This window comes from Taudactylus pleione, unplaced genomic scaffold, assembly GCF_031769625.1.
Source record: "Taudactylus pleione unplaced genomic scaffold, aTauple2 ptg000069l, whole genome shotgun sequence".
In the NCBI taxonomy this organism is placed as follows: Eukaryota; Metazoa; Chordata; class Amphibia; order Anura; family Myobatrachidae; genus Taudactylus; species Taudactylus pleione.
In genome coordinates this window covers 3,603,116-3,627,684 of record NW_028284471.1, presented here as the reverse complement: position 1 = coordinate 3,627,684, position 24,569 = coordinate 3,603,116, and the positions used below count along the sequence as shown (strand labels likewise).

At 45.0% G+C, this 24,569-nt stretch overlaps 1 protein-coding gene across 1 annotated transcript in view; it reads right to left on the bottom strand.

The window, feature by feature from the left end:
• The window catches only part of PDYN (prodynorphin), a 53,442-nt gene that overhangs the window by 22,108 nt on the left and 6,765 nt on the right, over positions 1 to 24,569 (bottom strand). The window contains exon 2 of the mRNA XM_088467135.1: positions 7,029 to 7,177. Within this exon, the coding sequence (XP_088323261.1) occupies positions 7,029 to 7,157 (129 nt within the window). The 5' untranslated portion in view covers positions 7,158 to 7,177. The remainder of the gene's footprint in view (positions 1 to 7,028; positions 7,178 to 24,569) is intronic.

The window sequence follows — 24,569 nt, the reverse complement described above, 5'->3', positions numbered from 1 at the left end:
AAAACCTTGAGATACCGCTGTCGGATCTCGGAGTTTTGCCTTGAGCAGCCATTTTCAAAGTCCCATCGAAGTCTATGGGCTTGCCGCTGATTGGCTAAGAGAGCTGTCTGTAACAGCTCTCAGCCAATAAGCGCTTGCCCATAGATTTCAATGGCCACATGAAGAGGAAGAAAGATGTCACCCATCCCCCCGCACTGACACCGCTCCCCCCAGCTGCCTGCACCCCCGCATTGCCGACACCGCCGGCACCCTGCACTGGGGACACTGCCAGCACCCTGCACTGCTGCCCCCGTACAGAGGACACCATCAGCACCCTCACACTGCCGACACTGCCTGCAAACACGCACTTAGGATACTGCCGACACCCCTGCACTACTGACACCGCCAGCACCCCTGAACTGAGGACACCGCTGGCATCCCCGCTCTGCCGACACCGGTGGCACCCTGCACTGAGGACACTGTCCCCCACATACTGCCGGTACCCTCACATGGAGGACACCGCCGGCATCTCCGCACTGCCGACACTGCTGGTACCCTCACACTCAGTGCAGGGTGCCGGCACCCCCTGCACTGAGGACACTGCCGGCACCCTGCACTGAGGACATCGCTGGCACCCCCGCTTTGCTGACACTGCCAGCACACTGCACTTAGGACACTGCCAGCACCCCCGGCCTGCTGCCCCCCATAATGAGGACACTGTAAGCCCCCCCCCCTGCACTGCCGACACTGCCGGCACTCCCAGACTGAGGACACCACCAACACCCCTACACTGCCGACATCTCCAGCACCCACGCACTTAGGACACTACTGGCATTCTAGCTGAGGACACCGTCAGCACCCCCGCACTACCGACACCATTGTCACAGTAAATGCACTATTGGTATATCTAATCCACACTGTATCCGACTTGCACTGTATCCAACCCACACTGTATCCGACCTGCACTGTATCCAACCCACACTGTATACTGCACTATATCCAACCTGCATTGTATCTAACCTACAATGTATCCAGCACTGTATCCAACATCCGACCTGCACTGTATCCAACCCACACTGTGTCCGACCTGCAGTATAGATTGCACTGTAGCAGTCATGTACTGTACCCCGCATTGTTTCCGACCTGCACTGTATCCAACCCACAATATATACCACACTATATCAGACCCGCACTGTATCCAACCCACACTGTACAGTATACCGCACTGTGGGCCCACTTCAGACCTGGACACTAAGCCGCAATCACACGCAGCCATCAGGGGCCTGGTATGCAAATTCCACGATCGCACGGCTTGACTTAAGAAACGCCCTTAATGTCTTAGCGTGCAGCAGCAAAGCGATCGTAATCTGATCTAATGCCGCCCCCTTTACCTTCGCAGCGCACATAATCTTCGGGAACATCGAGGACCATCGAAGGCAAACGCAGTGATTGAGGTAGACCCTTTCCTACCGCAAACACTGAGAGTGCTTTAGCCAAAAAAAGAGCCAGGTGACGTGTACAATGACACTCCACATTCATTATGTATGCCCTGTAAACGCCGTTTTGACGCTCAGACACGCCTGCATTCGCAGCACCTTCCCCTGTTACCACCCACAAACGGCAGATTCTGTCACTCAAAGTAACGGGCCGTCTGTGTACTCCATGCGATCGCTTCCCGATCGCATAGACTGGCTCGCGCATGCGCAGACAGGCAACAATTGGCCATAGCGTGTGATCGCGGCGTAGTATCTGTGTCTGAATCGGGCCCTGTATTTCGGCCTGCACTGTATCCAACCCACACTGTATCCCGCATATATCAGACCCGCACTATATCGTGCACTGTATCCAACCCGTACTGTATCCAACCTGTACTGTAGTGATTTTCAAAATTTTCAACTCGAGGCACACTACACCATATTGTAAAATTGCCAAGGCACGCTATCCGGCGATGCGGTGTGCGTGATGAAAACACAAACATGGGCTCCCACATATAAAAAATACACACACATTGGCCTCCAAAGGAATAAAACACACTACATTGGCCTCCTCAGGAATAAAACACACTACAGTTAAACTGCTCTGAGCTGACAGCCGCGGCACATTTGACAACCACTCTGTGCAGTGCCACAGTGGTTGAAAAACGCTGCTGTACTGTAACTGACCCGCGCTGTATCTGACCCACACTGTACCCTGTACTGTATCTGACCCGCACTGTACCCTGCACTGTTTTTTATGGTTGGGGAGATTTGGGGGAATGCTCAACAAAAAGGCCGGTTCATCTGGGCTTTACATGGGTACAGAGTGCCAGTCTTCAGTGGACCAGCACCCCCAGGAGGGAAATACAGATTGGGCACTGAGAATAGGCATGTGCTGGGGGCATGTGCACTTGTGTAGAGGGCATTCATGTCTGCTGTTGCTATTTACACATGGTTTAGGATTTTTTGTTGCTGCTCGTTAACTAAGACTACTTGTTTTGAGCATGGATATTCCACGCACGATTTATAGTAAATTGCTGTGTTGTATTGTTTTTTATTGAACATATTTGCGAGTTAGTTTGATTGATTATTGCTAATACATTAATAATTTGGAAAACATTTGTAAACAGAAATAACTGCTGTGTGTTTGTGCCGCTGCTCTGTTGGTTGCTTAGTTTAGCCAGCCAGCCTTTGGCCTATGTTGGTGAACAATATTATGAGCTGTGAGGTAGTAAAAATTGACTGGAAATTACTGGAAATTAATGTTATTGAGGTTAATAATACTGTAGGAACAAAAAAAAGGCCCAAATTATGTGATTTTAGCTGTTTTTATCAATTTTTGAAGAAAATACAGATCTAAAACCAAAACACGAAAGGGCGGTTTTGCAAAACCAAATCCAGATCCAAAACCTCGAAGGAGATACAGATCCAAAACCAAAACACGGGGGTCAGCGCACATCGCTAGTTGAAAGGCTGAACCAGCCTTTTAACTGATTGCTTCTTTAAATTTAGCCTCAATCTCGCAGAAAAACAGAAGGCTCTGTGAAATCGGCATCTATTACATAACCCTGCATGTCCTCATTTCATTTGTCCCCCATACTCGATCTCCAGGTGCGTCTCTAGAGATTTGGAGATTACCGTCTTCTCTTGGTCAGTATAAACAGTTCCATCAGTTTCTCATCTCTAAATAGATGGAATTTGCAGATGTCAATTTAGAGCCCTGGAAAGATCCGATCCTCTATTGGGGAACTTCCAAAGTAGTGCTAAGAGGACATATCATCTACTTGGGCAGGATACTAGTGTAAATGGGACAACTTGCATCTGGCTATGGCTATGCACAATTCTTATAGAGTTTATGAATCGGACCTGACTAAGGGGTCTATTTATTAAGCAGTGAAAAGCGTGGAGAAGTGAACCAGTGGAGACGTTTCTCATAGCAACCAATCGGCTCCTACCTATTATTTTATAGACTGTACTTGATAAATGCTACTTTAAAGCTGATTGGTTGCTATGGGCAACTTGTCCACTGGTCCACTTCTCCACACTTTTCACTGCTTGATAAATAGACCCCTGACACTTTAAATATTACAAGCTGCACTGTCAAAGCATTCTGTTGCCTAATGCGCAGACTCGGTTTGGGTACAGTCTTGGGGTTTAAGATTAATCACTTGAGCCCCAAGGCTATGCCCCCCTGGAGCCGCTCCCTCCCTAACTCATGGGTTATGAGATCACTTAAATATTTGGGGGTCGCTTTGTCAACAACTATTCATGACCTTTATGACCTCAATATGAGGCGACTTATCCGAGATGTGGTCGGGGAATTGTCCCGATGGAAGCGTTTAATGCTTTCATATCTAGGAAGAATACATTTGCTTAAAATTTGTATTTCCTAAGCTTTTAGATCAGATGCAGATGCTACCGATCCTCTTGTGGATAAGAAATTGTTAAATGGGGCCTTTAGAAATATAAAATTTTAGAAGGCGTGTTAAACGCCTGAGAATTGGGTTGTGGGAACTTAAGCAGACTCTGGCTAATGGTGGCATTAACCTCCCCAATATGAAGTCATGTAGCCATGCTGGCATTTTGCATGATTGGTTGATTGGGATTGATCTCTACACAAATTCCCTTATTGACCAGTCATTTTTGCCAGATCAGCATTTGTTGTCAATATACATTATTATATACATGAGAATGCAGATGAAGTTGTACAAAATCTTTTGCTAATGTCTGTGACAGGTGTTCCACTACACGCGTTAATATTGTAATCTTAATTGTAATCATTCACTGTTCCTTCCATTGACTCTGTCAGATTCAGAGTTTGTATAATACCTAAAACTGGGCCCGCAGGGCATGACTGACTAGATTCAGAGTGATTGAAACAAGGTGGTTGAATAACACTTCTCATTCAGTATACCTGTACGAGTATACCTGCACCTGTTCTCGTATGATATAGGAGAACAGAGCAAATCTAGGTCTGCTGTAAGTATGCTATCTGGCAGAGGTAGCTATACCTTTAACAGCTTAGTACATGAGAGTACAATGGAGTACTGGATGGATCAGTCTGTGACAATCTATTTGTATGTTTGTCTGCAGATAACAGCTGAAGGAATAAACAGTCTGTAGCAGCTCTTGAATACAGGTGGTATAGGTGGGACAGACTACATGCAGGAGGCTAGGTATATCAGACTGTAGTGATGATTACATTCTTGCTGCTGAAGACAGACTGCCCACTGGTAAAAGGTAGCACTAATTACAATAGGTGAGCAGATGGTAACTCTTAAGGCCCCCATATATCAGCAATCTGAAAACCACAATTGAACAATTTGAAGATTTATTGCCCGATCTTAGGATTTCCCAATCTAGCAATCTGCGCCCATACACTACAGATCTTTTTCAGTGATTTGCAGATCGATTGCAGCAAACACAGATCGGACAATCTTGAAAGGCCCATAATTTTACTATTAACGGTCTGCAAATCTGCTGATCATGTCCATACACTAGCAATCTACAGCCCCAATCGATCTGTGAAATCCAACATGTTGGACAATCTGATTAAACAATTCCAATCATTTTTTGGTTGCAATCTGCGATTTGTGAAGCCCATACATTGCAGATTTTTATACACAATCGATTGCAAATTGCACGATTGCTGCAATCCATCTCTGATGTATGGGGGCCTTTTGTTGCAGAATGGTAAGCGCAGCTGAAGGTCTGAATCTACTGAAAGTTAAAGCAGTAACGAAGAGAGTAGTACAGATGCTGGAACTCAGGAGCTGGGAACTGCTTCTGTCACAGGAGACCAGGGGCCAAATGTAATAGGGTGATCGTTTAGAAAATGTGAGAGTTTAGCAGTAAACTCTGACACTTTTTAAACTTGGCCAAAGTAATACAGTCCGAGAACCTGCAAACTCATACATTTTTAGACTAAAAAAACTGTCATGATTTAAACTCCCGTCCAGATGTTTTCAAATTTTGAAGATAAAACTTGACCATTGTGAGAGTTTACTGCTAAATTCTCACATTTTCTAAACTTTTACCCTATTACATTTGGCCCCAGGAGTCCTAGGAGACTTGTACTAGCAAAGGACAGGTGGCAGTGAGCAGTTTAGATAGGGAGCGCTAGCAGGATTGGATGTGAGAGTCATGTGCAGCGCCGAGAAGCTGAGAAGTGTGAAACAACGCAGCTGATTCTAAGCAAGATGTGATGATAAAGGGGTGTGTCATGTTAACACGCCCCATTTTTAAGTTACCACGCCCATTTTTCGGCGCGCGCACATAGGGGGGGGGGGGGGGAATTTTTACAGTTGCCCTGGGCTCCAAATACCCTAGTTACGCCACTGGTAACTACCGTGGGTGCAGGGCGTGTGGTTGCTATGATGCCCGCAGCACCTCCAGGGCTCGCCTCCCACTGAACCCAACTCACATCAGCAGCATTACAAAAAGAGAAGCCACTGATGCTCCGTGCAGTAAACTGCTTTTTAGTCACAGGCACTCTGCAGCCTATGACTAGGAAACAGTTGTACGGATCATCAGCGCAGCGGGCCCCATCCCTCTGATACATCTCTCACTCACAGATGCTGGGAGGACGCGTGGATCCTCGGACCACGGCCACACCTCCTCCCATCTTCAGTGAGGAGAGATGGAGCAGCGCACCTGGCTCAAGAGGTAAAGAGTGTGGGACTGAAGGGTGGGGGGGATGACGGGGAGCATAGCTAGACCTATGGGGCCCCTGCGGAAAGTTTGCTATGGAGCCCCATACCTCTGCGGAATAGGCAACATCGGGCATGCCTCATGTTAATTTTCAATTGTTAGGTGGGGGTATAAAATTGTTATGAATGACTTGGTGGTAGCCCATAAATGTATACTGCATATTTGAACTAGTGGGGATCCTCTATCCGAATGGATTGGCTTGGAACAGAGGCGGTTTAAGAGAGTAGAGGGTTTCTGCTGCAGCGCCGGCTGACGTGGGACTCCGGAGAGAAAAGTATCATGATATGGGTGTAGGGTGTGCTGTGTGGGCCCCCCCCCTGGACTCAGCGGCCCATGTGCACCACACACCCTGCATCCATTATAGGTACACCAAAGGCTTGAAACATCATTACATAAAGAGGCAAAGATTGCCTACTTACATCCAAATTGTGGGATGGATTTATTGTCTCTTAGACAACAGATTTGTGCTCTCTGCCACACAAAGTGTTTAGTTTACTGTTTGGTGACTCTGATGGTTGAACTTCAACCATCAGAGTCACCAAACAGTAAACTTGTGTGGCAGAGAGCAGCAGAACCAGGGGGTCCTCCAACAATAATCGTGCTTCATACCAAGAGGTATTCCTGAAACAATTGAAGTGGATTGTCGACCGTGTCTGGGTTGAAGGTGCTACTTTGTACCTAAATATCTTTTGTTATCATTCTGTTCTGTATTCAGTTTTATTGTGATATAGCCTTCTGTTTGTCTTTTATTTTATCTTTTGCTCCAATGAATAACAACAACAAAGAAAGATCGCTTATGAATTAAAACTCCCCTACTTGTGCTCAGTCTTTCAGCATACAGCTACCTACCTATAGGAAACTTACCAGAGGATTGAAGGGAGTGCTGGCGAGTTGGGTCTGCAGGGCACAGGAGAAGCACCAGGACACACAGTCTGCACAGGTGGCTTGTGGAGCAGAGAAACTCAGCAGCATGATCAGAACCAGCAAACCCATTGTGTCAAAACAAAGATTTTCTGTAGTCACACAGATAAGGAAACAAAGCAATTATTATTGATGGTAAGGATCATTGCTTAAAAATACATAGCTAACATCTCTAGTGGCTGGAGAGGGAAAAGCAATGTGTAGTGTCACATGATAGAATGAAAAGGAGCACAGTTCCATGTTATACGGACATGCCCAGCCTAAAATACCCTATCCTTTCAAAGCATGTGCAGTGCAGAATGGTACTGCTAGGCCTATGAAGACAATGCAGTCTGGAACCAGGCTGGCAGACAGAACCCTTCAATTTGAGCTGCCCTCCCAAAACTGAGACAATATTATGTCCACAAGTTATTTCATTGATTATGTGCAGTTCCTGCTCATAACTTCTTGGTAGGAACCATTTACTAATTGGTTAAACTCTAGTAAGGTAAACAACACATTACTAAACTTATGATGCAGGTTGGGCAATATAGGTCCATTATTAACGTTCATAAAAAAGTAAATTTTCATATATTCCAAATTATGAGAATACAAGACATTTGTACTATTATTATAAGGTTTATTAATATAACACCAGTATACTCTGCAGCACTTTATAATTGTGACCAAACACAATAATCAAACAAGACTGGGTATTAGCAAATAGACAACGAAGAGGGCTCCAAATATGTTGAATGTTTTTCGGCTAAAGAGGACACTCTTTGTAGTCCTGCCATACCGGTCAGCATTGCCCCCTCAGTAATTGAATTGTGTGGGCATGCCGTAGCAACTTCGGGGGCAGAGTCACAAGTCCCTTCCCTATAACAAATTTTGGCCCACTTCTTACCTATGTAATATATTTGGCCCCATACCTTCCCTGTAACACATTTGTACCCCATTACTTACCTGTAGTACTTCCCCATGTCACCTCTGTAATAATATATTTCTTCCCCATTCTTCAACTTTAACACTCCCCCACATTCTACTATAATAACACATATCTTTCCACTTCTTCACCTGTAGAACATTTCCCTGCCCAATATACCCCCCCCCCCCACCACCTCACCTTTAACGTAATACATTGCTTCCACTATCCTCCCCTGTAACACAATTACTTGTCAGAATCGAACTGGATCACTGAGGTATTTCTGGGAGCTGTTGAGTCTGAGCATTCTGGGACAATGATTACAGGCTCCTGACTCTCTGCACTTGTAGCTGATTGTGACGTCAGCTATGCCGATAGTATGTGCAGGAGCAGCTGGAGAGTGGAATGACTATTGTATAGTGTGTACCCTGAAAACCACCAAATTATTGTAATGAATTGGGTCTTCACATCTTCCCATCGGATGTGCTGCACTTCAAATGGGACGATGCCACGGACAATGCGGTATAGGTTACATTACACATGTAACAATATATTGCACCGTTGTACAGCGGATCGTGCAGTGTGTGCGGTGATGCAAAATATTGTTACAATGCATCGCCGTATCTCCTGGTTGTCCTTAAGCATTGTCCCGGGATACCCAGAGAGTCAGTCTGATTCTGTATGTAACAACCCCCTTACATCTTTCTTCCCTTTTGACACATTCCTCCCGGATTCAGTATGATATGGCCGGCGGTTCTTATCCCGACAGAGGCATCCCGGCAGAGGAGGAAATCCTGATCGTCTTAAGGTACGTATAAACTAACCTAATTCCCCCCCCAACCCTAACCCTCCATTAGGGGTGCCTAAGCCTAACCTCCCCCCTAAGTGCCTAACCCTAATCCCCCCTCTAAGTGCCTAAACCTAACCCATACTTGCCTACTCTCCCGGGACTGTCGGGAGCCTCCCGAAAATCGGGTGCCGCTCCCGACACCCCGCAAGACTAGGCAAGTCCCCCGGAAATCCCCGCACCAGCTGCAAAATCGGGCGGTTTGATGACGCGATTCGTGCTGAATCACGTCTTCGTAACCCCGCCCCCTGCCTTATAATGCCAGTAATATTGGCATTATAAAGCGGGGGGCGGGGCCACTATGACGCGATCGCGTCGGCACGCCCTCGCTCCGCCTATTTGACCCGCCCCCATCCTCCCTGCTGGACGGACCTGCCAGCCCCCTCCCGGATTCCCCTGCCGAAATGTCGGCAAGTATGACCTAACCCTCCCCCACCCCACGGCTGTCCGCGCCAGTCGCCCGGCTTACATTTGATCGGTAAGCCTGGTGTCGGGATCCCTTGCCGGGATTATACAGTCGGGAAGACAGCGGTCGGGATTCCGTCCATCGGCTTCCCGACTGTTTCCCATTCCTCCCTTACCTTTGCAGTAACACACCCCTTTATGCTCTAGTAACACATTTCCCTCCCTCTCTGTAGTAACACATTTCTTCCCGGCTCCTTCTCTCTGTAACATATTTCCCAGCCCTTGTACATGACACATTTCTTGCCCCCACCTCTCCCCTGTGACAGATTTACCTTGCATATTATACCTTGTTCTGTGGCTCATTAATCTCACCAGATGAGATTTTGATTATTCCAAAACATCGCCACAAAATTGGATTTGTATTGGTGTTTTATAGAAAAATAGGAGTTTAATGCAAGATGTTAAGTGCTGCATAGTACATATCATACTTGCCTACTTTGGAAAAGCATTTAATGGAGACTGTGAAAGTAAAACCTACTGTATGAGCATGGCATTGAAGTGGACTTGTGCTGCAATATCTGAGAGGTGAGTCATAAATTTTACTTCCAAAAGTAAACGGGCAGGGGCGTATTAAGAGAGGAGGGGTCCCGTGTTCACTCCCCATCCAGGGCTCCCTCCTGTCTCCCCGGCTGCCGTCAGTGAACTGATAGCAGCAGTAGACTCCAGGAACTAGAGTGTGCCAGGAGTCTACTGCATATATGCAGTTTACCTGGAAAATGGCATGGCAGCCATTTTCCCAGTGATTTCCTACTGTGTATGCGCAAAACACCGGAAAAATGGCCATGGTAAGTATGAAAAAAGTATGGGTGCAGGGTGTGGACCCAGGGGCCCGTGTACCACACACCCTGCACCCATTATAAATATGCCCCTGTAAACGGGTCCCAAAGCAGTTAGAAAGATCTACTTGTTGATGATAATACACTGATACTTTTTAGGGCTTGCTCATGTATTGTGTTTTACAAGGGGCTCCATATAAGTGGCCACAAGAAACCTTATATGAAAAATGCATGTAGCCATAGGGATCATTGGGCCTGATTCAGACCCGCTCGGTAGATGCGTTCGCTCGCAGCCGTCAGTTGCCACAGTATGCAAATCCCGCAATCGAACAGCAAGACATTAGCACATCCACTATGTCTTGGCGTGCGATCGCGGTGTGTATTTAGATGCCCACCAGCCTGTCTTAAGACGCCCACTTTCCATTAGTAATACATGTCATCTCCAGGAAGGGTGTTAAACAATTGGTAACATCGGACCCATACGCAGCACTTGTGGCTGACAATACCCTACCGCAAGCACTGCGAGTGCTTCAGTGTGTAATTCAGCCATGTGACGTGTATTATGCTCAATTATGCACACCTCTGAAACTGCGTTAAGCCGCACAGACATGCCTGCGTTCGCACCACCACCCCCCCTTTCCATCGACCAACCTCTGTCACCACCCACAAACGGCTTGTCCTGTCACTCATTCCAGCGGGCCGTCTGTCTGCTGTCGCATGGACTGGTTTGCACACGCGCACTGTGACTTATAAGCATGCGCAGTTTGCAAACATCGGCAGGCTACGAGCGAACGCATCCTAGCGAGCAGGTCTGAATCGGGCCAATTGTACCTAATAACCAGTGCAGGGAAATGGCACTGATGATCCCATTTGAATGTGTATATATATATCTTTTTTTATATATAACAGCTTCATAATGGGGGTAAGGTGCAATCAGGGAGTTTACTGGACTCCTCAGGGAGATTGCTACTATTTCAGGGAGTATCCCTGATAATCAGGGAGAGTTGGTAAGTATGGTACATATTGATTTTTTGTATGTATGTCTTTTGTTGTGTTTGTTTGTCCAATAATTAAAAGTTAAGTTTTATACTGTACTGATATTCAATGTACTAATTATTAGGTAACAAGAGTGCATCAAAAAAGGAAATTTCTTTTTTCTGAGTCATTTTCTATTATGACTCAATACCCACTATACATATTGGTCCAGCCAGATTGCGTTTGGGAAAATGTGCTCAGTGAGGTTGCTTTAGTATAGAAGGAAAAGTGTAAATGTTGTATGAACTGGGCAGAGGGTTGTTTACCGGGTTGAATAGCCTTTGAAGTTTTGGAAACTGGGTAAAGTCCGGTTTTAGAAGAGATGGAATTCCTCATAGTAGGTGCAGCCTAAAAGGAAGTCTGTAACCAGGGCCACAACTATGGGGGGGCTAGGGCTGCACATGCATCGGTTGCCGGACTTGAATGGGCTGCCGAGGAGACAGGGGGTCCAGGTGGCTACAGGTGTTGATTTGGAGCTGCCCATAGTACCTCTTGAGAGAGTGACACAGCGTTGCAGTCATTCTAAGGTGGCGCAGATCGCGGGCTAATAGGAGCTCACGGACCAGCAACCTATCAGCAGCGTCTGCCGGTCTGTGAGCTCTGAATGGCTCACGACCAGCACCACATTAGAGTGACTGCAGCACTGTGTCTATCAAGGGCTGCGGACAGCTGCCTGCCACTGTGGCTCCAAATCAACACCTGCTGATACAGTCACACTGTGGGGCAAGGCAAGAGGCTGCTGGAGGGGCTGAAGGAAGGGTAAGAGGCTGATAGAGGGGAAAGGTGAGAGGTTGCTAGAGGGGGAGGGGCATAATGTGTTATAAGGGGCATTACTGTGTGGAATAATGTGTAAGGGGCATTACTGTGTGGCATAATGTGTAAGGGACATTACTGTGTGGCATAATGTGTAAGGGACATTACTGTGTGGCATAATGTGTAAGGGGCATTACTGTGTGGCATAATGTGCAAGGGGCATTACTGTGTGGTATAATGTGCAAGTGGCATTATACTGTGTGGCATAATGTGCAAGGACATTACTGTGTGGCATAATGTGTAAGGGGCATTACTGTGATTTCTGTGTCACGAAGCCACACACCCTTTTCGGGAATGCACTTTGTTTTTTTGTTGGGGAGGGGGGGTCGCCAAATTACTATCTTTCTCCAGGTGACAAAAATCCTAGTTTCGGCCCTGCTGTAACAAGGAATGACTATGGGTGAGAGGTGAGAGTGAAGCGATCAAGTTGGAAGATATTTTGAGACAAATGAAGAAATGTATGTTGGTGACGCTTTGTATTTTAGTAGAAGTATTTTTAAATTGGATTTAGTAAAGTACAGGCAATAAAAACACAAACAATTCAAGAAGGTGTGAGCAGGATCACCCTACTGTAATATGCAAAAAAATGTACAAGTACAACTGAACCTGCCCCTTAATAAGGTAAGCCAACACAGATGGTAAGAGATCCACAGAGGATACATTTGTCATTTGCATTTGCATACATTTGATACTTGGGAGCTTATTAGAGAAATAGTATAAGTAGAGAAGAGCAGGGAACCTAGTACCAAGCTTGTGGGGGTTCTCCTACTGATAGCGGAATGTGTCAGTGTCTTCCACTACCTAATCCATTCTTCATATACCTTATGGTGTAGCGAAAGTAGGGTTCAATGTTTGGTTACCTCCATATTCCAGGTACTGTCGAAATCTCCATCCTCTTCTATCATAAAGTGGTTTCATTGGCACACATATATTACATAAGTACACTCTGCATGTCTCAGGTGATGTTTGGCAGATTTGTGTTCTGGTACTCCCATACTTGGGTATTTTGTATTCTATACATTCTATATCCGTGTAATTAATTGCATGTATATTGTAGTTCCACATGGGGGGTCCCCCACTCCCCTCTTCCCTTTTCCTATCACAATTTCTCCTCCCATCCCCATTTTTGATAGTGTTTCTTTTCCTTATTGTTCTGTATACATATTTACATTTTGGAAATCAATAAGAACAAATAATTAAAAAAAAAGACTGTGTGGACACGTCAGAAAATGCACATGCTACACTCTCATTAGTACATCTTGTCCTAGAAAATGTAATGACATTTTGGAATTTGTGGAGAAAGGGAGTAGGCAAAAAAGAATGTAGATTCAGCTGCAGAAATAAATATAGGCGGGCAACTCTACAATAGAAGAATAAACAGCTTTTGCCCTTTCATTATTTCCAGTTTTAATTCACCCCGGGTCTGTTTGTTGGAGAGCACTCAGCAGGTAGGTTCAGTTTCCGCTATGTGTGACATCACTCTATTTGAAACAGTGATACATAAAGGAATTCTAAACTATATGTGAGTAAACTCAAAAGTCACACAGAGATCAGTAATCTCTCATGATAACAACTTGCTAACTTTCCTGGAACAATGAGTGCAATAAGCATTTACAGAAATACAGGTTAATAATATCAGTATATATTTTAAGCATTAGAGAGTAGTGGTCCTTGATGAATAAATGACCTAGTTCTGAGCCAACGTCAATTACTTAACTTCCACAGGACTCGTACTTCAGTTTGTAATAATACAGAGATGCTGTTATTACATACAATTGTGGAGGGCAGAAATGACACCGTGGGCCTTTCAGTATATCTAAATCATTATCTCTCGTATATCACCAAAATTATATTCATTTAATGACAATGTGCAATATGTAGAATTAGAAATGATGCTTTATTACTTATTATAAAGAGATAGGGGTAATCTTTTAAAAGCAGTTCAAATCAATTTGTTCAAAGTACCAAGATTGAGCATAAATAATGCCACAGTACCTGCATGTGCTCATGGCATTTATTAGGCATGGCTATTTTAAGGTTTGTGCATGTGTAAAAGAAGCATGACAGGATGGTAACAGATAAGGACACCTGCATACGGCAATACAGCAGTCCCTACACAGTCATGCGACAAACTCCAAATTTATAAGCAGGAGAACTCTACACAGGATGAACCCACAAGAGACAACCCTCCTGCACGCCAAGTGTTTGAGGGGCCTATTCATCAAAACTAAATTGTCCGGTAACACGCTAGTTTCCGCATATTTTAGTTACCGGGCCGGGTATGAACCGGGACCGGGTATGAACGTACACCACTAACCCACTATGGTAATACACCAACAGCATATCCTGGAGCCAACCAAGAGAACTAGTAAAACAGGGACTTTCAAAGTTCAATGGTCATCCTGAGAGCTTCAGAGCTTGGCAATACTTCTTCCAAAATTCAATCTGAGGCTTAGGGGCCTATTCATCAAAAGATAAATGGCCCGTTAAACATGCGGAAATGCTAGTTTCCACATATTTAAGTTACCGGGCCATTCATCATCAGGGGTCCGATAAGACCCCCTTGGTATTCAGCAAACTCCGAAAACTGAAAGTTTCCAGAGTTTGCTGCCAAGAACTAGCGCCATCTTCAGACAGCGCTTGCTCTCGTAGCCCGGCTCCTTCCTATGGGAAGGAGTTCCCGAGATGCGAAGAGGGATCCGAGCGGATCCCTCCACCGCCTCCTCACTCCCTCCCCGGCAAATGTGCGCTTGCGTGACCTCGAGTCATGCATGCGTAGCTAGCCCGACAGGGAGGAGGTAAGTAACGCAGCTACATCTGTAGCTGCAATACTAACCGAAGGGACAGCTGCTTTTCGGAGCAATTGTCTCCTCACCGGAGCAATGATGAATTGCTCCGCTGTAATCTATCCCCTGCTGCGAGTTGGATACTTAAGTAAGCCTCACAGCAAGTTCAATACTTCATCATCGGAGGCCATATGGCCTTCAATGATGAATAGGCCCCTATCTATCTCTTTCATATAGTGAAGAGATAGACTTCTTAATAATTAGCTTGGAAATGAGTCTGCTGAGCACGGTAAGAGGATGGACCTATTCATCAAAACATAATTATCACTTGTGATAATTATGGTTTGAACTTGCTGCGAGTTCAAACACAGTTTAGGCGGTATTCATCATAACTGCTGCCCTAAACTATCACTTCAAAAAACTGCTGTTTCTACGAAGCAGTTTTTCGGAAGAGAGAGACTTTTCTCTTGTCCCTCTTCAGTTTTCACTGCCCGTGTTCAAGCCGATGGAGACTGTGTGGCTCCCCCTTGCTGCTGCTGTGCGGGGGACCTACTCAGCTAAGCTGCTGCCAGAGACTTGGCCCGCCCCCCATCACACCAGCGACCCGCTGTAGGACCCCCGCCACCGCTGACCGCCCCCTCACAGAAGGACTGATCTGGGAGCCGGGAGGGAGCATCAGACTGGTAAGAGGACACAGTATGGAGGGATCTTTTCAGATCCCTCTGCTGTGGCAGGTGCTGTACGCCATCTCAGGATGGCGTTCAGCATCACTGTCAAGTTCCGAAAAAAAAATGCTTTTTCGGAACTTGATGAATTTCATAATTTCTACATCCCCATACTATAGCATGGGGATGTGGAAATTATCGATGCACAATTGTGACCAGGAGATATCTGTGATATCTCCTGCGTTACATGAATGATTAATAACCCTGACACTTAAATTATACAAAATTAGGTGAAAATTTTATTTTTCACCTGCTTTTGTATAAATTAAGTGATGATGAATAGGCCCCTAAGAGTTGTCATTATAAACCACCCAGAGCCTGGCCTTAAAATGATCTGTTTACCAGAAATAATAGAATGTACAATATTCAAAATAATTGATAATTTTGCTAGATTACCTAATAAAGGTTCTCAGAGACCCAGAGAACTTAGGGGCTCAATCAGACCCACTCGCTAGATGCGTTCGCTCGCACCCAGCGTATCAAATCTGGAACACACCCAGCAAGGCAGGAGATTGCACAGTAAGGTATAAGCACACCCACTATGTCTTGGCGTGCGATCACTTTGCGTATGCAGACGCCCACCAGCCTGTCTTAAGATGCTCACTTGCGCATGTCATCTCCTGGAAGTGTATGTAACCATCGGTACATCGAGGACCATCGGACGAGATCGCAGCGCTTGAGGATGACTATACCCTGCCGCAAGCACTGCGATCACTTCAGTGTAAAATCCAGCCAGGTGACATGTACAATGACACTGTCTCTTAATTATGCACACCTCTGAAACGGCGTTAAGACGCTCAGGCACGCCTGCATTCGCATGCCCACTCCCCTGTTTCTAGTGGCCTGCCTCAGTCACCACCCACAAACGGCTTCTCTTGTCACTCACTCTGCTGGGCTGTCTATGCGCAGCAAGCGAATGCTTCCTGAGCGTTCACACTGGTTCATGCACATGCACTACAATGCATACGCATGCGCAGAATGTGAACATCGGCCAGCTACGAGCAAACGCTTCTTAGCGACGGAGTCTGAATCAGGTCCTAAGTGAGGGGAGGGGTAGAGAATTCCAGAGGTAGGTAGCAGCACGTGCAAAATCTTGGAGGCAGTCTTAGGAAGAAATAATCAATTGGTAGGAGAGGTGGCATACATTAGTGGACGGGAGTGTGAAGGGAGATAAGGTCAGAGATGTAACTGGGAGTGGAAAGGGAGAAGGCTTTGTAGATGAGTCTGAGAAGATTCAATTGTGTTCTGAAAGGGATGGGGAGCTTGTGTAGGGCTTGAAGGAGAGAGGAGGCAGATGTAGAACGTTTGGAGAGAGGAGGCAGATGTAGAATGTTTGGCCTGGCAGCAGCATTTAGGACAGATTGGAGTGGAGAGAGGCGGGAGTCAGGGAGGCCAAATAGATTACATTAGTCCAATCTGGAGATGACCAGTGAGTGGATGAGGGTCTTAGCATCCTGGGTGAGAAAGGGTCTGATCCTGGAAATATTTTTGAGGTACAAACGATAGGACTGCGAAAGGTACTGAATGTGAGGTTTGACGGTGAGGGAGGAGTCAAGGATAACTCCAAGACAGCGCACTTGGGGGCTAGAGGAGATGGTTGTGCCATCATAGATAATTAAATTGTGGGAAGTGAAGTTATGTGGGAGGATGGGAAGATGATCAGTTTAGTCTTAGACATACTAAGTTTAAGAAATCGCTGGGACATCCAGGAAGACATAGCAGAGAGACAATTAGAGATACGAATGGGGAGACAGGGAGACAAGTCAGGGGAGGATAGGTAGATCTGAATATCATCAGCATAGAGATGATATTGTAGGTCAAAAAAGCTGTTGAGCTTACTTAAAGAGGACTTATAGAGGGAGAATAGGGGATGTCCAAGAACAGGACATTGGGGGACACCTACTATTAGTGGAAGTGCAGGGGAAGTAGAGCTATAAAAGGAGACAGAGAGGTAGGAGGACAGCCAGGAGACGGCAGTATCATGTAGATCAAGGTAGTAAAGGATTTGGAGGAGGAGAGAGTGGTCCACAGTGTCAAAAGCAGCAGAGAGGTCAAGAAGAGTGAGCAGAGAGTAATGGCCCTTGGAATGGCAGCAAGGAGGTTATTGGTGACTTTCATCAGGGCAGTTCCAGTGGAGTGGAGAGTACGGAAGCCAGACTGAAATGGGTCAAGCAGGGAGTGGAAGGAAAGAAAGGCGGTTGTAAACTATACGCTTAAGTAGTTTGGAGGCAAAGGGGAGGAGAGAGATGGGTCGGTAGTTGGAGAGAGTGTTAGGATCAAGAGTAGGTTTATTAAAAATGGGGAAACAAGGGCATGCTTGAATGTCAGGCAGTGCATGAAGAAAGGAAGAGAGTGAGGAGGTGGGCAAGATGGGAGCATTCAGAAGGAGAGAGCTAGTGGAGAAGGCAGGGGGAATAGGATCAAGAGGGTGGAGTGGGGTGAAGAACGGATGAGGGCCATAACTTCATCTCCGGATACAGGGAAAAAAGTCAGAGTTGGTGAGATGGATGGGGAGGGGCTGACAAAGAAGGGGGTGGGGTGCCGAGGGTCTGGTGGGATATGATGTCCTGACGTATGGAGTCAATTCAAGATGTAAAGTAGGTGGCAAAGTCAAGGGCAGATAGTGCCTTGCAGCTAGACTGCTTACATCTGATAATGCAGTGATCAGGCATGTTATAGACATCCAGGGGATGTATGGATCACAGGAAGACAACACTGATGACCAAGGTAAGTAAGGCTAAGACCCCGATATGTGACAGCAGAGCCTTCAGAGACAAAATGGCATCTGCTACAAATATCAATTAATAATACTATTATCATTAACAAACTCACAATATATGCCATTTCAACAAAACAATCCACAATCATAAAAACAAGGAAAAAAAACATTACCTAAAACCTTCATCACAGTGCACTATTTACTATTTAGCCTATTGCTAACTGTTGGTAAAAAAACTTTTTTAATGGAGTGGTGCAACATAATATAGACCTATACCATCAATTCAGAGGTAATAAACTGAATAACCATAGCTTGGATGGAATGCATCATTCAGTATCCCCCTTAAAATTCTCTTTTCATAGATTGCGTGGACACTTGGCAACTGTAGACCAATTACACGCCCTGCTGTCTTGACCACCATTTCCAAGAATCTCCACTCAGTGGCTGTGCAATTTCCATACCAAACGACAATGCCATAGGTCAAGACACTCTCCACAACACAGCTTTAACAATTAAATGTACTGACCTTACTCATACCCGATGCCTGCATTTTTCTCAGGAAAAATAATCGCTATATTAATATGTAGTGTCCATGACAGATCATTCATAATAAATAACCCTAAAAATCTGAAAGACTCAACCACCTCAACATATACTTGCCTACTCCCCCAGAACTGCTGGGAGGCTCTCGAAAATCGTCTAAAATCCATTTACATATAAAACTATTTATGCCAAAGTGTAATCATTTGGACACAATAGTATCTGGGATAACAATATTAAATGCTGAACTATAGTCTATAAAAAGGACCCTTACATTAGAATCTTTTGTGTCTAGGTGAGTCAGGACCTGATGTAATAAAGTCAGAGCAGCATCTACTGTAGATCTATTTGCTCTATATGGAAGCTGGCGTGGGTCAAAAGTAGCCTGCATTCGATTTAATATGACCTATCACCAGTCGCTCAAGACACTTCATTATAAAGACATCCGTAAAAATGGACGATAATCTATCACAAGCCTTGTTATTTTTAGGGACTGGAAAAATTATTTTTGATTTAAAGCATTTTGGAACAATGCATTGTTCAAGTGACAGATTGAAGATTACAGTAAGAATCCCTGTCATTTGCTCTGAATATTCAAGTGCTGCTCTTCAACATTTCACTTCGCCAAGGATTATGAGGTTAGTGATAACTGCACAGAATGTCACAGCCCATTCTATACCCTGGGCCTCCCCCATGGACTTTACTACACAGTCACTGTGGCACTGGGCATGGCGGCAGCACAGTGGAGAGAAAAGGGACATTACTGCAGTCACACCAGAGATCATTTCACAATGTACTAAAGTCTCCAGAGAAGCCATAAGCAGCAGATCTTGTTCCAAAATCTGTTTAGCATAAGTCTACCCTAAAGGCCAGCCAGACAAAGCTTTCAAACTTTATGCAATCCTAGATGATCAAAGTAACAAGTCTAGCCATATCAACCTTTTGTGAGATCTTTAGTCTCAAAGGCTCCAGCACTCCTGACGTCTTTAAGACTTGTGCATGGAGTTTTGAGACAACAGGGAGAAGAGCTATTAAGTCCATAGACGTATAGACATGACTTCCCCTACCAACTATCACTGAATGCAACCAGATCCCAGATAAGATAATAGGTCTAAAATTCCTACACCAAAAGCATCTATCTATCATAAACATTTCAACCGTATAGCACCTCTGATATCAGACCTGGAACAAGCCTAGATAATTCTGCTCATAGGAAAAGATATGTTAGTCTACAAAGTCAGAAGTCCAATTAATGGTCCGCACAATGCACCTTATGCTCAACGACTAGACCAGGATGGGTCATAATAGGAGACATATGTTTAGGAGATGTACACAAGCCAGTTTCTATTAACAGCATGCTACCTGTACTTTAGAAATGTGACATTCTTTTTTCCAGCTATGTCAAAATCACTTCCTCATAAAGGAACTGCAGCAATGTCCTGTCATAGACTCCCCTAGTAACAACCACGTCTGTGGAAGCTACCAAGATGATTAGGGCTGTGCAGTCTTCCAAAGAATAAAGAAGCATGAGGACAAACTATTCTTGTGACTAATGGAGAACAGACTAGTCAAAGATGAGGCAAACAGCTGGGTTGCACCTCTGCCCTGTACAACTCACAGAGCCGTAACTAGACTTTTTGGTGCCCTGGGCCAGAAAGAGCATTGGCGCCCCCCTCATTTTTCAAAGGGCCATAATGCACCCAAATAAGGGCCATGGCTTCATGGGGAAGGGCCAGGGAAGAGATAGGAGAGGCCAGGAGATGCTGGGGATGAAATAAGAGGAAGCTACAAGCAAGAATGATAATAAACAGAAATTTGACAGGCCCAAACAGCGCCCCCTTACCTGTGGCGCCCTGTGCGATGGCACCAGCCACACTACCCTAGCTACGGCCCTGCTCACAGACATTGCTTACTTAACAATAGAAAACAAGTACTTACTGTAAGTGTTTCTCTTAGCTTACATGCAACTTTCACAAGAAACCAGGGATGAGAGATTACTTCTTTTCTTTCATGGGCAAAACATTTGAGAATGGTCACGCCAAGCTAGATCTCATCCTCAGAGATACAGAGGAATGCTGGTATCTGATAATATTTGGAGTATAGCACCCAAATAAACTAAGTCAGATTAGAATCATGTTTGAGTCGAATGCCAAATTCAAAGCTATCTCCCTAAATAACGTTCTCCTGACAGGACCAGACAACTTAACAACAAACATTTCGTAGTATGAGTACAGATATTAGACAACTCACAGAAAAGATTTCTACGTGGATGACTGCTTAAAATCTTTGCCAACAGATGAGACCGTGATCAGCTACCTCAAGAGACCACAGGAATGCCTGTTCAAATCTCAGGCTTCAAAAGTAGCTTCCAACAACAAAGGAGTAATGGAATCTTTTCCTTCCCAAGATCATACTAGTGATTAGGGATTTGGGGGCCTATTCATTAAACCTAAAAATTTGATGGAGATAATTAGGTTTAGAACTCGCATGGAGTTCTACCTAATTATAGGTGGAATTCATCATTCCACCTCTCCATAAGTATCTATTCCGAAAAGCTGTCATTTTTGCGATGACAGCTTTTCAGGAAATAGATACTTTTCCCTGCCTACACTACCTTATCGCATCTGGAAACAGTGCTGCGCATGCGCTGTTACATCTGTAAAACCAGCGCATGCGCAGCACTGCCTACAGATGCGTTAAGTTTGTGTACCCCCCCACCCCCCTCCGCTCACCTCTTCCCCCCCCCCGACTTACCTGTCCGCGCAGCAGCCTCCGGCTCCGTCCTGCTGGTCTGTCATGTGGTTTCCCAGCAGACCACATGACAGATTAGAAAAAATATATATATTTTTTTTTCTTTTTCTAAACTTTCTTGTGCTCTGCTGGGGAGCACACATGTCCGACCAGCCTCCGGAGCCTGAGGACGGAGCAGAGCGCCGGAGGGACTCGTCGGGGGACCTGCACACGTGGATACAGGTAAGTCGATTCTGCTATTCGCCACCTCACAGTGGCGAATAGTAACTGCATCAAATTCCGAAAATTCATAATTTTCGGAATTTGATGAATACCACAATTTCCACATCCCCATACTAATGTATGGGGAGTGTGGAAATTAACGCAGGGGAACTTAGTAAGGAGATATCTGTGATATCTCCTGTGCTAAGTCTGTTCATGAATACCAAAATAACGTTATTTAAGGAAAATGTCCTTAAAAACGTTATTGTAGTGTTGATGAATAGGCCCCTTGGAAACTGATTCTCTACAAGCTCAACGTAGGCTTGGGCTTTTATGGGACTATCTGTTGCAATGCAAGGGGAGCAAATACATATGTTTTGTTTGCAGGGCAAATGCAGGCTGCTTCTGCATGCAGCCCAAAAATGTAGGACAGCTTTATTTGTACCCTGCAATATAGATTTGAACTAGGACAAATCTAAATCTCAAATCTAAATCTCCCTGCACTTTTTAAAATTATTTTAAAGCCAAAACCAAGCTGGTTTTGCCTTTAAAATGATTGCAGCTTTAAAAATACGGGAAGACTGGCAGGAGAACCCGCAGAGGCAGCAGATCGCACCCTATTACATAACCCCCTGCAGACTCAGATCAAAATCTATCCAAAAGTGTCTACATTCTATACCAAAATCTCAGCTATTGTCAATTTCACACCCTTAAATTTGGTTTCTAATAACCAAGAAGATCCACTTCTGCTTACTCCTGCTACTCTTCTTACTCAAAAAAAAGTACTATCCATGCTCCTTCTGAAGAGTTTAACACCAAAGACTTATTCAAATGGCAATGGAGACAAGTACAAAGTCTTGCAGACACCTTTTGGGACAAGTGGAACAGACAGTATATCTCTACCTTTCAGCCAAGTGGCAAGTTGACAAACCTAACTTAGGTCTGGTCACTAAAACATTCCCAAGCAAAGAAAGTAAGGTCTGTAATGTCGAGGTCAAGAAGTCTACAAGCAGGAATAGACTAAGTTGTTTCTTAGACCAGTATCTGAACTGAACCTGTTGTTACCCTTTAAGATTTAATTGTGGTACCAGTTGATACCAGACAGGGAGCGTCATAGCTTTGGCATAATGTTTGTTCTATGCATTTGTTATGTGTAAGCTCAAACAAGTGGTCAGTCTGATAGCAGCTTGGACTTTACAGGCTTCCTTAGTTAGTTCCTAATGCACTCTGTGTAGAGGATTGTGAGGGTATCCATCTTAGTTTCTCACATGGTCCCAGCAAACAGATGCATATAAATTTCAACCCTGAGCACAGCATCCATGGTAAGTACTTTGACCTAGATCTGCCATCAGTAGATCAGCTCACAGTTCGGTTATGTTGTCTTGTCATGTTTGTATTGCATTAGTGTATTGAAACTCCATTCCTTTATTTCTTGTTTACAGATTTACAAGTGAATTCAATTTCTGCTATCACTGCAACAAACACCATTATTCATCTTTTCACATCTGGATTATTGAAAAATAGGAATGGTTATGCTGTCTGTCTATAGACCAAAGGGAGGCATATGGTGAGGACAGTGTGTCCTGTCCTACCAGCCTCTTAAATCCAACTCCCCCTTCACATTCACACAGCTGGGAGCAGGTCATCCCAGGCCACCTCCTGGAACAGCATCCACTATACGTGTTCAGTGAGACACATAGGACGCCAGGGGAGGCACACTGTACAGCCACTATATAATGCTAACACACACTATATGACAGAGATATGTACATTGCACAGCTTGTACTCTACAGACTGCCAAAGAGGTGTGGCCATTACATAAAAGGACATTGCATGCATGAAAGTACCTCACTGTGATGTGCTAAAATGTCTCCCAATCTAAAACCACCATTCCCAGTGTAACAGACATACACAGCGAGTCCTCATTTGATGTATACGGGGGATGGGTACGGGATGCCAGTGCTCGGGATCCCGGCGGTTAGAGTCCCAATGCAGGCATCCTGACAGGGTTAGGATACCGACACCTGGCGGTAGGTATCCTAACCCTCTCCCTAACCTTCCCTCCCTGGTGCTTGAACCTAACCTCCCCCTCCCCGTACCCTAAACCTAACACTCCCCCTAGTGGCTAACCCTAACCCCTAACGCTAACCCTCCCTTAACCCTCTCTCTAACACTGCTACTTACCTTTTGGATTCTGGGGGTTGGGATGCCGCGCCGGGATTCTGACAGGTGTCGGGATTCCGGTGTCGGCATTCTGTGCGCCGGAATCCCTGCGGTCGGGATTATAAGCGCATCCCGTCTATTATAATATAATAATACGGCTGTCATTGTAAGCAAGGGGATCATGGTGTCTTGGCAGCTGGTGCTGTCTACAGTGGTCACTTGTTGCCTCCTTCTGACCAGTTCTGGGGTGGGGGGGGGCTCTGTTTCCCTTCAGCACTTCCTGTGTGACACAGGCTACTCACAATACTACTTCTGCTGTGTGAGAGGAACAGTAGGGAAATCCTTATTACTGTCATTCAGGTATTGCTTGTAATGTGCACCATTTCACAGTAGATATCCAGAACTTTTTGATGTGAGTTGTAGGGAAAACAGACTTGGAGAAGAAGGTCAGGTTGTCATGCCAATATCTCGTGGAATCCGTGTGATTTGTTTTAGAAATATGTATTATAATAAATCTCCATGGATACATTCAATGCTGAAGAGTGAATCATTGTCAACGGTGTCATTGGGGATCATACAATGCAGAAATCTATGTTACTATTGTAAGCTTGGATGTTTTATCACTTTATTTTCTACTGCTAAAGTAGTGGAGACACGATATCAGTGGGAACATGACAGAGTCCACCTAGGTGCACATGGAACCATAGTGCCAACACTTGTCTCAGTGATGAGATGCTGTGAATTATCTGCACATGAGTT